Below are 15,482 nucleotides of genomic sequence, written 5' to 3' on the forward strand. Positions count from 1 at the left end.
CTCTCTGCACGAGGCAGGAACAGTACATGGGATGCACGTTTACATTCAAACTGCTCTGGTGAAAGATGGTACTGTATACAATCACACTGACTGATTTACACTGAAACAAATGTGACCGAAGCAATAAAATGCAATGTGGTGTCAGGGTTTAAGCCTCAACACCCACAGTGAAAATGAATGCACTTAAACAACAGGGCATGTCCTACCAGTCAGATCTCTATTTAGTTTTCTGATGTCCTTGGTGAGGTCTTCAAACTTAACTTGACCAGCCTGGAAGAAATCCTGGGGCTCCGGCATAGGGAACACACTCTTTTCTGTGCCGGCATGCTTGAACAGTGGATTAAACATAAAAGTATGTTAGTATATAAGTGTTTGAGTGACAGATGTTTTAAGAGTATACATTTTGTGAATTGAATTGACAGTGCCTTACTTTGTCAAAATTACGCAGGTAGTACAAAACAACATAATCCACCAGGTTCATACGATTGTCCTGAGGAAGACACAATTATATATTATACGTATTGATCTGTGATTTGATTTCATGGGCCTACTTAGCTAACATATACCAGGAAATGATGGCAGATTTTCAGTGTAAAATTAGAAGTGATGCGTTACCCTGCTCTTGACGTCCTTTAGTTTGGGGAGGATCTCCAGTCCGAAGCCATCAGCTTGACCTCTTGTCCTGTTCCCTCCGTTCATATAGTTCCCAAAGGCCAGAACAAGACCCAATACATCCCGCAAGCTACTACACTCCAACAACTCCTGACACGCAGACACACACACGCAGACACACACACACACACATGCAGACACACACACACACACACACACACACACAGACACTCTTTGGGTTAGTAAACCTTTACGTAGCTTAGGGACACTTTTCTAAAGGCACTGTTTGTTGATATGATGTTCTTACTTTGCTGACATTCGAGATGATCTCCACCTTGCGACGGATGGAGGAGATGGTATCAAGAAATACCGACTGGAAGATGATGCAGTAGGCTCGGCCCGAGAAGTCGGGAATCTGAGAGAGCTCATAGAGAAACCTGGATAACAAAAGGGGAGGAGGAGGAGGTTTTGGAGGAGGAAGAGAATGGGGTGTGATGTGTTATGACAGAATTAAACAAAATGTCCAACAGGAAGAACTATTTTGGGTCCTTGGCAGGCTGTGCTTCCCCATGCGGGCCGGCTGAGTCAATGTTACTGTTCACAGGCAGTTGATAGTCATAAGCGGTGCTGCTCGGCTGGGTTTGAAAGGTCCGCGGGGTCGGGTGCAGCGAGAGCAACGAGCGGCGAACAGAGATTGATCAAAGGTAGCTCCGGCTTGATGCGGGACGACTTATGTAAACAGTGCCGTGTCAGAGGGGAGCGGAGCGGTAACATCCTGTGTGATTAGACCCTGCTGATGGAGGCAGACGCTGAGTAGGGATGACTCGGGCAGCCAAAGTGACAGCTCTGGTCAAACATGGAAATAGGGAGGCCAGGCTGAGCGGCACCGATGGGTCCAGGCACTGTTAACTGGCCCGGACTACTTAACCCTGACAGGAACTACTGAAGCAATATCCATTAATGCATATGTTTGCACACACACAAAGTTGTAGAAGACTACATCAAAAGATAAAGACTTTCCCCAATGTGTAAATGTTGGCCAAAATTGCCTATAAGTTCAAATAAACAAATAAATAATGGAATTATTTCATGTCATTTTTTATTGATTGATTAAAAATGATGTATCCTGTGTCCTAATGTAAATTAATTTAGCTAAATTATTGGGTAAAATATTAGGCAAATACAATCTCAGCAAGAAGGTTCTGGGTTCAAATCCAGGCCTTTCTGTGTGGAGTTTGCATGTTCTCCCCGTGTCTGCGTGGGTTTTTCCCCACCACTAAAAATATGTTCCCCTCTCCCTCCCTAACTAGCTGATGTGTGGTGCGTCGTAAGGCGTTGTATGGCTGCCGTGCATCACCCAGGTGGGTGCTACACATTAGTGGTGTTAGAGAGCAGTCCCCACCCCCCCTCCCCCCAAATGCGCTTTGAGTGTCTATGATAAAGCGCTATATAAATGTAATAAATAATAATAATAAATACTGATAGCACTAAACTCAAAGCCCAAACTCACCTTACTTTCACTGATAAATACAGACAAGTGTATCAATAATTATGAACGTATCCTTTCTTTGTGGAGTATTCTAGAAGTTCTTGGTAGAAGTGATCTTACTGTTCAGGTTTATCCAGCAGTTTGACTTCATCTTCTTTAGAATTTTCATAATGCCTCGTTATCTTGACCATCTCATCACTGGTGGCCCTCTATAGAGACACATAACACAAAGTCAAGATGTATATAAACACAGCTAAATGTGTTCAGAAAAAGAATGACACCCAGAAGAAATCTGAATAGGGAATGCAACTGTTGCAAGATGCTGCACTGTACTAAAATGTATTTGCACTCAAAATGGGACGCACAAAACAATTTGTAGCAATAAATATAATACAGAGCTTTGTTTATTTTCTTTAATGCTGTCAGATGACTTTACAGCCTTACGTTTTTCTTTTGTTTTATTACCTTAGACAGACTGCTCCTTCATACTTACATTTTCATATAAAGCCTCAATGGTCTCCAAATCCACCACAGAGTTGTCCACAGTAAGAACAGCTGGAACAGTAAAGATATTCATTATAAGCAGTCAGTCTAATAAACGGATAAGATCCTGACCAAAGCACGCTGCCTTTTAAGTTCTGCCAGTGCTTGAAGAACAAACTTGTTTTTCCCGATTCGGGACATAAACTCATAATAGCCTCGTAATTTTGGTCAATAAAACATTATATTTGTGGCTATAACTATTATGTAAGACATAGGAGAATAAAAAAACGAGAGACTAAAACCAGCGTGCCAATTGTGTCTACACTGCACCACACCTGCACCAACAACCACAACATGTCATTAATTACCATGTAGTTGGATTATACACCTACGGTAATTTAGAATATTAGCTGGAGGTGGTGAAACTGGGAGTGTGGCAGAAATGTGTGCTTCAGACTGGGTCTGAGACCACGAATGGTTTTTAGAGCGAGGCAGGTAAAGGTGAGCCAAGCAAGAAACAAGAGGATGCAGGAGAAGGTAAAAGGATGAGGTAGAGGAGAGCGAGAAAAGGGTAAATAAAGGCTGGCAGAGATCATGACATGATAGGACTGAGAAATAATATGAAAAAGAAGGACGTTTGGTTTTATCTGCTTGGCTTGTAGGATGCATGTTTGTCAAGCTTGACTCAAACATTAAAAAACGAAAGTGTGCATGGAAGGCAGAACATGGAGGATGGCACAAGAAGAGAAAGTCACTGTTCTGTGTCTTAGAGGTGTCACAGGTTTATGGATCGGTAAGGGAGAAGAGCACACGATGGGAGGGGTGGCTCCAGTGCTGTCGGATCAGCTGACAGTTGTCTGGTTGGTGTCAGCTGAGAAAGGCTACACACCACCTACAGCTCTTAAATCAGTCACTCAATGTAACAAAGCATCACTGTTACCAAGACCAAGAACTGATGCCGTGACAACTACAAAATAAATGTTTTTGGGGCGCCTGGGTAGCTCACCTGACAGAGCGTGCGCCCCATATACAGAGGCTCAGTCCTTGCTGCAGCGGCTGCAGGTTCAGTTCCAACCTGCATGTCATTCCCTCTCTCTCCCCTTTCATGTCTAAGCTGTCCTATCAAAAATAAATGCCTAAAACAAAATCTAAAAAAAATGTATTCAGTGTTAGAAAGGCTTAGTATCAAACCTCATTCTTTCTGATTATTTGGGGGTCATCCCTAAGTTTCCAGGGTCCTCATTGTAAGGGTTATCTTTGCACTTCAAATTAAAAAAGAACGAAGGGAGATGGAATTTTCAAATGTAAATAGTAAAATATAGTGTAACAGTAGCACAAGTAGAGAAAAGTCACAAACTGACTTCAGTAATGTCATCGCATCTTCTTTACATACAAACGTACAGAAAAACTGCTGCAACAGTAGACCGTTACACAGCAAAAGATGGCTAACATTACACATTAGCTTCTTAACATATACAAATTAAAGTAAGTAAGTAAAGTTAATTTCTAGAGCACATTTAAACACAGCATAAGCTGACCAAAGTGATTTACAAAGAAGCACCAAGGTGCTGATAAAAATTATACAAATGTTAAAATAAAGCAACATTGGGTAATTTTATGGCCACAAGTGATGTGATGTGGGATGGTTTGCTAACGTTAGCCACCATAAACTACTGGTTATGCCAGAACAAGGTAAGACTATAGAGCATAAAACCCAATAGTGTGTTGAAGGCCTGTAACAATTATTATATAATCGCCGTTTCTTTGTTTAACCACAATTAATTGCTAACATTAACTAAGGTCTTAAGGCATGTGACTGGTAATTGTTGATTTAGTTTAGATATGCCAAATTGTAATTATTATTGGTCGGACTATATATATTATATTGATAGTTGCGTGCACTAGACCCTATACACGTTCATAGCATCAATAATGACAAGAAAAAAACTAAATATGTATCTGGAATTCATTCAAAACTTTCATTTGTTTGAAAAAGTAACAAATACATATTTTTAAAATTTGACTGAAAGAGACAATTATATTGTTAATCGCAATTATTTCTGAGACAATTTGGAATTGTTACAGCTCTAGTTGAACTGAGAAAGGATGTATTTTATTGCTGAAAAATTTAATTTCTAATAGGAAAAATGTGTTCTATTTTATGTTTTTAGTATAGCATTGCTTTAATAATCATGTTATGTCTTGTTAACTTAAACTAGTATTAAAAACATAAATGTTAGTTTAATACTGCCAAAATTATGTTTTACTATGTATGGTACTTTAAACATTAACACATTTTAGTTTCAGGTAGAAAATCATGTTTATAGCAGTGTACATCAGTACCATGTGCATTGCACAGGTAAATGAAACTATTTTAACACTAGTCTTTTTCAATTGCACACTGCTTCCAGCTAACAAGGTAATACTTTGCATTCTGGTTCCCAGCTGTTCCTGTTGCAGAAAACCTGTCAATGTGGTCCCAATGTCTGGATCAGAGAGAACGCTGGAGGTCCATTTCCTACATCTTATTAGAGTGGATTATTCAGTCCCTCAGCCATGCAGCAGTCAATCACACACCAAAGGGGGGCCTGCTCCAGTGTGCACACAGGAGCACTCTGATCCGAGGGGAGCCGGATATCTCTCCACACCGACAGATCAAAGCCTGCCTGCCAACCGCCTCACACCCTCTCCTTCCACTTTTCACTCATCGGCTTTGGTGTGGAAGGGCATGTGTGGTGTGTGAACATGTGTATGTGTGCGTGTGGTGAGGTGGTGTGTGGGGGGGAACCTCCCTTTGCCACTGAACCATGGTGGCCCTTGAGTCACTCCGGCGGGTGCAGTTGACCCCCTCTCTCCCTAAACCCGAGTGCTACCTTCTTTACTCCCCTCCCTCCCTAGTAGCTCTAATTACATTACATGTCCCATGTCCTTTTAATTTGGCAACAAAGGGGAGGCAAGCAGGCGAGACCAGGGACTGGAGCTTTTAAAAGTCCTTATTAAAAAGGTGCTGTCCCTCATTGTCAGATTCAAATTGTCCATTTCACATACAACCCCCATTAAGGCTCAAGGAAGCAGCCTCATGCTGGGTGTTTTACCAAACCACCTCTACAAACTGACACTGGAAGGGAAGGGAAAGGGAGAAAAAAAAATCTAAACAAAATCGGCGTCCTGGTGCTATGTGCTGTTTGGCTTGTGTTTGAGGTGGTTTTATGTGGTAGTGCAGTGTCTGCTAACTGTGGAAGGTGGTTTTGTACATGCTTAGATCATTAGTGGGGTGTCAGTCCCATTAGGCTTGTGGAAACCGTCACTGGCTACAATAAACAGATCTGCTGGCTGCATGCTCAGACTAGCAGGCGGCAGGCACTCTCAGCCAGAGTCCTAGGACAGGACCAATTCCTGGACCATCTACGCTGTCCCCAACACACAATTTAAGTGTTTACACACACATAAAGCTACTTTAACACATACACACACACGCCTGCATATACCACAAAATAACCAAGCATGCAATCAATCCACGCAGCTCTTAAAATGAAGGAGATGGCAATTTGGTTTTAACCAGTGTTGCCGTCTAACATTTTGACAAATCTATTTTCTTTCCCACCACAGTAACTGGAAAAATCATCAATGTTCCACTTGAAACACAAATTAGTAAAAAAAAAGTGTCTCTTGTTACAAATTAGTAGTTGTCAGAGGTTGGAAATTATTCTCTGCTGCAGAGCTTGCTATATCATCTCTAAAAATATCTCCATCTGCATTTCATCAGGAGTAGTCCTCAATTCATTGTTGAACCAAACTATAAATTCAATGTATTGCTGTTGAATCTAAATAAGAGCTCCTTCCTTGAAAGAGACTAAAATAATATTATAGTGAGCACAATCATTTTGACATGTTGAACAGACCGACATTAGAAAATATCTTTCACCTTGCTTAATGTCCTTCATCTCCAGATGCAGGCTCGATATGAGGATGCCGACTGCTTGTGAACGTTTCCCATCCAGCAGCTTGATAATCTGGAAAAACAGAAAACAACGGAATTCAGATTATTAAACTGCAAGAGTATGAGTGGGATTTAGTGTAACACCCACAAAATGCATTAGACTTAAGCCGATTTCTTAAATTAATTCTAGATTTTTTTCAGGTTAACAAGAGAACAACATCATGTATGATGATGTTGGTTTCAAATGTCAACTATTATTACTGTTAATTACTTTAAAATCTAAATATTTACTCAAAATTCTGCCTCAGATTTCTTCACACCTACATTTATCACCAATGCTGTTAGTCAAACACAGCACATAAAACAAACTAAGGAACAGATGGCGAATAAAAGAGGCTGGGTGAAAATCACTTAGTCACTTCCCCCGGCTGTGGAAGCAGATAATAGATGATGAGCAAGACCAAGCGCCTGAAGCCCCAATAAGTCTCAGTCTCAGCAGCCTGGTGGGAATCATCTGGATTGACCCAAACAACCAGACTAATCAACACACATTGTCATAACCCATCATCGTGATGCAAACAACTGGGAAATGCGGAGCACGCACACATAACAGGGACACACTTTGTCAAGTTACATCAATGAGGGAGCAAAGTTAAACAGAAAAAGCACCTCCTCTAGTTTACCGAAGAACATGTGTGAGATATAATCAAAAAATATCAAGTCGCAGTGAAAGTACAAAGGCAAAAGTGGCACCATAAAAGGACAGTCTAGAAGAGCAAGGCAAAGAGAAGCAGGGCTTTTATAACAAACTATAAATTCACAGGATTTTTATTTGTGCCTACACATGGTCACAATTACTTATGACTGAATTAGCCGTAAAGCCAGAGAATGTTTTGGCAAGGTAAAGGCCCACTCTAAAAGTTAATGTGTCAGGCTTCTTCATTAGGTATTATGGCGTTGTCGGCTACTGGGCTGTCCAGTGGGAGCTGGAGAGCAGAAGCCTTAGAAGTGGGTATTGCATTACAGGGCGTTAGTGGGTGCCATGCTGCTTCCAGCTCTAGTGCCTGGATCACTGGGGATCTCCCACTCTGGGGACTTGAGACGGCTGAGTACCAGGCTTTCCCAACACCTCTAATTAACCACTTTGGACGGGCCACACTAAAAGCAGCCCAGGAACCCTTCCCGCTCACTGTGGCTGCAGAACTCGCCAATTAGCCTAAACAGTTACGTTAATGAGAAAAGACAACTGATCCTGGATGCTTGGTTTCAGACACGCATATAGCTCGGGAGAGCCGCGTGATGCTGATGAGACAGGTAGACATCAATAGCTAACGGCTCCCTCCTGTGGACAAAAAGAGAACTCTGAGGCTTTCATTTTAAACTGCTGTGGACACTTGAATAACACACACAGGTCAAAGGAAAGAGGAGAAAGAAGAGCGAGAGAAAAAGCGAGCCGCCTTAGAAAATAAACAAAACGATGGAGGGAGACACTGGGAGTGTCAGCAGTTTGAGTTGTAGCAGGTGGCTGATGTTAGGCGAGGTGGGCAGGGTGATGCCGGTTCAGAGCCGAGCGGATAGTTTACACAACCACGGCTGAGCAGCCAGGCGGCTGAGCAGCCAGCCTGCTCCGCGGTGACTGTCTGTCTGACTATCTGTCTGGAATCACCCAGGCAGAAGTTACAATAACAACTGGATCAAGACTTCCCATCAATAACCACCTACAATACACTCAGCAACCCCAGTCTCACCCAGTGCTGTTAATCTTACACCCACTCTCCCATGTCATAGCCAGAGCTTTAAATATGTATTTAATAAACGCACTATGATTGCTCATAAGTCATTCCTATAAACCGGTTAAAGCTGCTGTTTGTTCAAGGAGATCCACTATGTATAAACTTGATACAGGTTTGATTTATGTGGGGGGAGGAAATTGCTGTTTTTGTGTTTACTGCTGTGCATATTTGCACACATACAAACTCAAGAGCACATTCAGCTTGATTGATTTCTTCATCCTCATCCATCTCTCCCTACCTTCTAATCCCTCAATCAAGAATGCACCAACATGCCCATCCTCCACAGCCCCCCCCCACCCACCCCCCACACTCCTATAGGTGCCCTCTCTTCATTGCCTCATCCAGCCAGTGGAGCGGAGCCACATGCCTGCAATTATACCCCTGGTCCAGTCCGGTCTGGTCTGCTCGGGTGGGATAGCTCTCTTCCATGTCATCTCTTTTGCTTTGATATGCTAATCAGCAGACAGAGCAAGGCTCCAGAGTAAACAAGAGCTTTGATTTTTTTTCTATGGCACACATGATAAAGATTAACTTACTCATGTAGGCATCGGCTGCATCCCCCGAGTTTCAACTTTGGGCGTGTGGAGTTGTTGGAAAGTGGGGAAGTGGCTCATATGCATAATGTACACACATTCCATTCCCTCCCACTCATCTCCTCTCCTCTCACCGCACACAGCCCCAGGCTGTGGTGTTAGCATGATCTGGCAACACTTTCTGAGCAAGTGCATAATGACTCGCGAGGAGGACGTGCCGTCATCACACAAACGTGCGTTCGAGCACACGGACGCACGCACAGAGAAACGTACACATGCAGGTGCATACACAAACGCATAAAAACAAACAAGGTAATTGAAACACACAAATACATTCACAAATTCAATGTGAATATAAGTGAATGCTGTGCTTACAGAGATAGGTAGCCTGCATGAGTGTCCACTGATACTGGTAGTCACGCAGAGGGACAGAGACCACTGGTCAGCCATGTCAAGGCTCCCCAGAACTCTAGCCTGGGAAGGTATTTATCAAACTTGTGAAACTCACACTACGAACGCTCTAAAGAGCCATATTAGAAGGAAAAATGTTATTCGCTAAAATGTGAAGAATAAGACATTATCAAGACACTTACTACTTACAGCGAAGTGTACTACTTACAGCGAAGTGTACAAGCAGTTATTCACATGGATGCTTTGGGGGAGTTGCCAATCAAAATCTTATCTATCACTTTGTCCCAAAAACATTTTCTTTAAAACTCATATGATTTTGTTTTTCCTGTTAATTTTATTCGTTTTATTAAATCTTCAATATCTCCAGTGACAACTAACACTAGACCATAACTATCAATGGTCTAGAGCTAAAAAAATAAGTCAAATTGTAAAAGAAAGAGTGGCCATCCAATTTGTCCTTATTCACTTTTTACTCCCCCTCCCAATTCAGTCAACCTTTATGATCCGTTCCTCCTCAACACGGTAGCACTAAGTCTCTAACCCTGCTCTTATCCCTTCCTCTGAAAAAATTTTTTTTTTCTCTTCGTTCTATGCTTCCCTTTCTTTCCCAATCGTTAAACAGCTGAACTTCTTGGAAGCCATCATCAGCTGATGATTCAGATGATTTCTCTCTCAAATGGTTTCTCTTCCTTTAACTCCAAGTATAAACTATCAGGGATAAAACATGATTAAGTAAACACGTTGCTTTCATTTTGACGACCTTTCCAGCGAGTTGGACTTGTAAGCGGGCTGAAAACAACCATGCCTTCACGTATTCACTTCCCCTCTTTAATCGTAGAGTTGGACTCAGAATGCTCTTGCTGGCTCTAAACACAGACCTTTATATTAAATATAAGACTCCTGTCTAATCACAGTGCTGGGGACAAAATGTCTAAACATAGATATCAACCACAGCCAGTGTCAGACATGAAAAGGGAGAGAGAGGGGGAATAACATGCAGCATAGGGCCGCATGTCGGTGTCGATCCCACGGCCGTTGCGGCAAGCACTGAGCCTCTGTACATGGAACGCACGCTCAACCAGGTGAGCTACCCAGGCGCCAGAGGACATGGAGTGTTTCCAATAGTGGGGTCAAACCTCTTGCAGGCTGATGGAAGACCAGGCAAGAGACAGTTGGAAAGATTTGTGTCTGTCTGAGTTGGATCAAATAGTGGACAGCTTGCCGCTTTAGAGTGACCAGACTGAACTGAGAGATCAAAAGATGGAACACACACACACACACACACACACACACACACACACACACACACACACACACACACACACACACACACACACACACACACACACACACACACACACACACACACACACACAGGAGCCTTAACAAATTGATCAGAATAGGGAATGTGTATAGATTTAGAGGGGAGAGTCTGGGGCAGTGTCCGATTTTTAACCGCTTGGACGCCACAGTGAGGACCAAGAGGCAGCCAGGATGCTGACGCGGCGCTGGCTGCAGCAGAGGTGCAGAGTTGCAGCATTTGACAAGACACCAACAAGTGTGTCTTTGGTGGGGTCGGGGGAACGGTGGATCAATCTGGCACAAAAGCACCCTTTCACTGGCTTTTCTCGACTTGTTTCATCTTAAAAACTAAACTATGAAGCGTGCACAGATGAAAAAACAACATAACTCTAAAGCCCTACCGACATTACAATCTTGCACAGTTAGCTTGGCTTGCACAGAAAAGAAGAAAACAAGGGAGTGAACTCCTAAACTGAAGTTGGCCCAGTGCAAGACCTGGCAACTGCAGGCAGCAGTCTGGAGGAGGACCTGATGAGAGTCGCAATCCATTTCTTCCCGGTTCACCTCTTGTTATTTCTTTCTTTGATTTATGATTAAACATGACAGCATACAAAAAGTCTTTTTTAAACAAAGCTTGATAAGAAAGCATGCTTACAATGCCCTCAGGTGGCTGCAGTGAGAGACAAATACCCCTTTTCCACCAACAAGAACCAGGTGCTGGTTCAGAGCTAGAGCCGGTTCGGAGTTTGTTCGACTGACGAGCCTCCAAAGAACCGGTTTGCTTTTCCACAGGCTAAAAAGCCAGCACAGAGCCAGGTCTTACGTCACTGTATACGTCTCATCTTTCCCAGCAACGTTAGCGTGGAAGCGCCAAACACAAACACACCATCAACTATGGCGGACGTTGCTTTGCTATTGATGTTCATGGCTTTGCGGATCTACATCGGCATCCAAACTTGCCGGATCCAACGTGTTCGCACGGCTCGCCTTTATAGTGCAAGAAAGCAGCTTGTTTCCTCCTCTGACCACTGCTGTTGTTGTTTAAATCGCGTCCATCGTGTTTATCTGCTAATTCAAAAATGGCGGTAACAAGTTTCGGTTTGTCTTGTTGGTCACGGTAACCGCGCCCCCAGCCGCTGACGTAAGCGGTTCTTACTTCTGGCCCAGCAATGATTTGGTGCTACTTAGGAACCACTTTTACTGGTTCCGAGCTGGTGCTTTGGTGGTCGAAAAACAAAGAACCGATTTGAAACTAGGCTCTAGCTCCGAACCAGCACCAGCTCTGCCTTGGTGGAAAAGGGGTAAAAGTGGACAAAATGAGGACAAGTAAGTGGAGCAACTGAATGTACCTTCTTAGTTTTGGCTTTCTTCTCAAAGGTGTCCGCCAGGGGCTTCTTCACTGGCTGCAGCGTGGCCTTGGAGAAAAGATCCTCAAACTCATTGGCGTCAACGATGTTTGGTTCCTCCAGAGAACCCCAGAGTGTGTTGTTGCTGGAAAATGAAGTGAAGATTTTAATTTGTGATTTATCTTAATTTTTACTGAACTCTATGAATCACAAATGAGACTCAAGACTCACAATGATAATGGCTCACAGCCAGGCTAGAAACATCTAGGTTCTTTCCTCGAGCTACAACAAATTGTGTGTTCTATTTGTGGAAGATTATTTGATGTTTATTCAAACTGCCCACTGCTTTTCATTTTCCATTTCGCTGTCCCACAAAAGCTTGGCAGGAATTACAGCAATCTCAACTTGAAATAGCACTGTTTATGAGCTAGGTGATAAAAAATAACAAAAGTTTAAGACATTTCTGTAATAAAGGACCATTTCCAGCAAATGGACGAGAATACGGGAGGCGATGTTGTGTTTCCGATGTTGCTGAGTAACATGGAAAAAACAAACAGAGGCAGAAATCAGAACAAGAGGTGTCAAAGTTAGGAGGATGTTCAGGATTTAAGCACTCTGTTGCTTTTACCATCACATCTGGCTCTGCTTTCCTTCCCTAAGTCTATTAATAAAACCAACATCAAGAGACATAGTAAACAGCTTACTAACAAATTAACCTATTCTAAAGAAAGATTTTGGACTAACGACATCTATGATATGCTGCAACAGCCTAACTGCTGGTTTCCTATTATCTTTTCACACATTGCAGGTCATTGTTTAATGAAATTACATCTCATCTGTGCGGTTATGAGACTGGCAGGTCAATCTCCCTTTCGAGGCCCATTTACAATGAGAAAGAGAACCTGGACACAGCACACTAACATAAGCACTCGCAGGCTTATCGTGGTTTAAATACCAGAACAATCAGATGCATTGCCAGTGACTCAATTAGGGTCGAGTAAGTCCAATTGTTTCTACATGCAGTTGGCTTCCTATTGCAGTGGTGAGAGTATCCATCTGGGGCAGCCAAGAGGTTTTCTGTTGAAGACATAATGATACTGCCCCAAAATCCGCCTTTGATTTTATGCTCCTTTCTGAAAGAAAATAAGCTCAATGAACAGCCTCCGACTCTGAACCCAAATGTGCAGGGAACTAGCTCGGAAAAGAAAATTACATCCGAACCCCAGGAAATATTTCCATGCAAGACAACTTTCTAATTGACCGGATTATGACTATAATGGAGTTTGAATCCCTATTAAAGCTAGCTTGTCCCGCATGCGGCTAAACGTACTTTGTATTTCAGCATACATATAGACACCTGGCATCATTTCAAACCTTACACTGCCCCCACCCCCCTCCCCCCCATAACTCAGAACCTCACACCATAAACAGAGATCACACAGCTGATCCAGCTATAGTTAAACATCTGACCCATTTAATGCCCCTTAACAGTTAAATTTATAGCTGACATGAAACTGCTGTAGTCAGTCAGTCCTCCAGCGCTGGACCAGAGAGAGAAAGTGCGAACCACAACTCAGTTTCCCCCCACTAATCCAGCCATGGAAATACAAGGCCATAAAGCTGGAAGCCTGGCACTCGGAGGCAACAACCACAGCCACTGTAAATGGGCTGGATAATCCACTTACAATTACAGAGTATCTCAATAGGGCCAGTAGACGAAAGAGCATGGTGCGCACCAACCATATCTTTGAAATCTCTCTGAACAGGAGTGTTCGGGGCTGAACTAAGACCCCATTAGAAAAGGGTCAATGCAGCCTAGAACTTCATTGGCCCTGCAGTAATCTACCAAACATCACTAATAAAAATCAAGTTATTCAAATCAGTTATTACGTTAATAAATACAATTTTGAACTGAGGTTATGCTAGCCCTGTGCTTTCTGTAACCTTGGGTTTAAATTAGTTCAGGGAAAAGAAATGCAAGTGTGGGAAGACATTTTATGTTTGTGTGCTACTGATCATTTTGCATAATCACTGCAATTTAAAGAATAATTCCAGTTTATTACGATTTGGGTCTCATATTTGTAGTGTTGGCCATCACTTTCATAAGTTTTAATAACATGGCACTCACCAAAGTCATTTCTGATATCTGAGAACACAGCAATATTGCACAAGAAAATTGTGTGCACAATAACTATGAAGTCAGTCTATAAACTGTGTTGGATGTTTACAACAGTTTGGGCAATAATTCTTCCCCTAACCCTTTAATTTATTTTTAAATCAATTTTGCTAATCTGGAGTGTTGTTAAAAAAAAACAAAAAACAGTACGGTCAGTATGGTCTTCCGACTGCTTGTGTTTCTTGCCCGTTCGGACTTCCTCATAGCAATGCGGCCGCATTCCTAGATCTCTTATTATTACAAACTACTGTACAATGATGGCCAAAACACTGAAAATAAGACCCAAGTTGTAATCTCCCACATTTACCATTTAAGAGCAATACGAGTGAATTTAGGCAATGTTCCACATACTTATTGTCCTGTATCTGTATCCTGGTCCAGTATAGAGGTTTCATGGGACATGCTGGCTCAATGGCAAGTTTCCGTGGGGCCTTCTCCACCTTCTGGTCAAAACTGAAGCCCATAGGGGGAGGAGGTGGCGGGCCAGAGCCTGGAGGAGGGGGAGGAGGAGGTGGACCAGCTCCAGGTAGGCCAGGAGGGGGAGGGGGAGGTGGTGGGGGCGGCGGACCACCTCCAGGGAATGGAGGTGGCGGAGGGGGCGGTGCTCCAGTGTTGCGTAGCAAAGGAGGAGGAGGAGGTGGGGGTGGGGGAGGCGGTCCCGAGAGGCCCGGTGGGAGAGGGGGAGGCGGAGGTGGGGGGGGGGGGGGGGGCAGGGTGGTCCAGAAGCGCCTGGGGCCGTTTCAGCTTTTTGATTTAGTCCAATAGAGTCCAAGTTGAGTCTTTTCGGCACATTCTGGTTGGGGCTTTGAACAAGGCCGCCACTGTCACCCTCAGGGCTCTTGATGAAGGTCTCCCTGTCCGTCTGGATACTCACGGTGCGGTAGGTCTTGGGTGTCAGGTCATCTGCAGTGGACACAGCAGCATCGCGGACCTCGCCCCGGTCCTGACTTGTATTATACCCGTTGTCTCTTTGCATCTTTGCGATGACTCCTTCCAGATGTGCCATTGAGACAGCGTGCTCACCTCGCAGTTGGAAGACTTGAAGCTCAAAGTCGGACTGTAAGCAACAAGAGCCGAATGCCAGAGACAAAACAATTGCAGAATATCAGAAACTTCTGTCACACACACACACACACACACACACACACACACACACACATATATATATATATACACATATGAATGTGATTCTTGTTTGAAAAATGACAATCCTCTCTTTTTCAGCTTTGTTTTTTAACTTCATTCCCATTAAAGTTTTCCCCAATCAGAGATTAATATCTGACTCATTTACAGCGACAATCTGGCCCAGTTTTCATTTGACATTTCAAACAATCTTACCAAAGCAAAGTATTGATTTTATACAGAAAGGAAAATGGTTTTGCAATAAATCTTACACA

General features: G+C 43.1%; 1 protein-coding gene across 1 annotated transcript in view; it reads right to left on the bottom strand.

The window, feature by feature from the left end:
• The window catches only part of LOC114547103 (formin), a 56,949-nt gene that overhangs the window by 23,770 nt on the left and 17,697 nt on the right, over positions 1-15,482 (bottom strand). The window contains exons 6-15 of the mRNA XM_028566335.1: positions 14,740-15,142; positions 14,437-14,656; positions 11,913-12,054; positions 6,510-6,597; positions 2,595-2,656; positions 2,222-2,310; positions 920-1,049; positions 616-762; positions 431-490; positions 207-327 (exon numbers count right to left, since the gene is read on the bottom strand). Of these exons, the coding sequence (XP_028422136.1) occupies positions 207-327; positions 431-490; positions 616-762; positions 920-1,049; positions 2,222-2,310; positions 2,595-2,656; positions 6,510-6,597; positions 11,913-12,054; positions 14,437-14,656; positions 14,740-15,142 (1,462 nt within the window). The remainder of the gene's footprint in view (positions 1-206; positions 328-430; positions 491-615; positions 763-919; positions 1,050-2,221; positions 2,311-2,594; positions 2,657-6,509; positions 6,598-11,912; positions 12,055-14,436; positions 14,657-14,739; positions 15,143-15,482) is intronic.

The sequence above is a fragment of the Perca flavescens genome, chromosome 20 (assembly GCF_004354835.1).
Source record: "Perca flavescens isolate YP-PL-M2 chromosome 20, PFLA_1.0, whole genome shotgun sequence".
Classification (NCBI taxonomy): domain Eukaryota; kingdom Metazoa; phylum Chordata; class Actinopteri; order Perciformes; family Percidae; genus Perca; species Perca flavescens.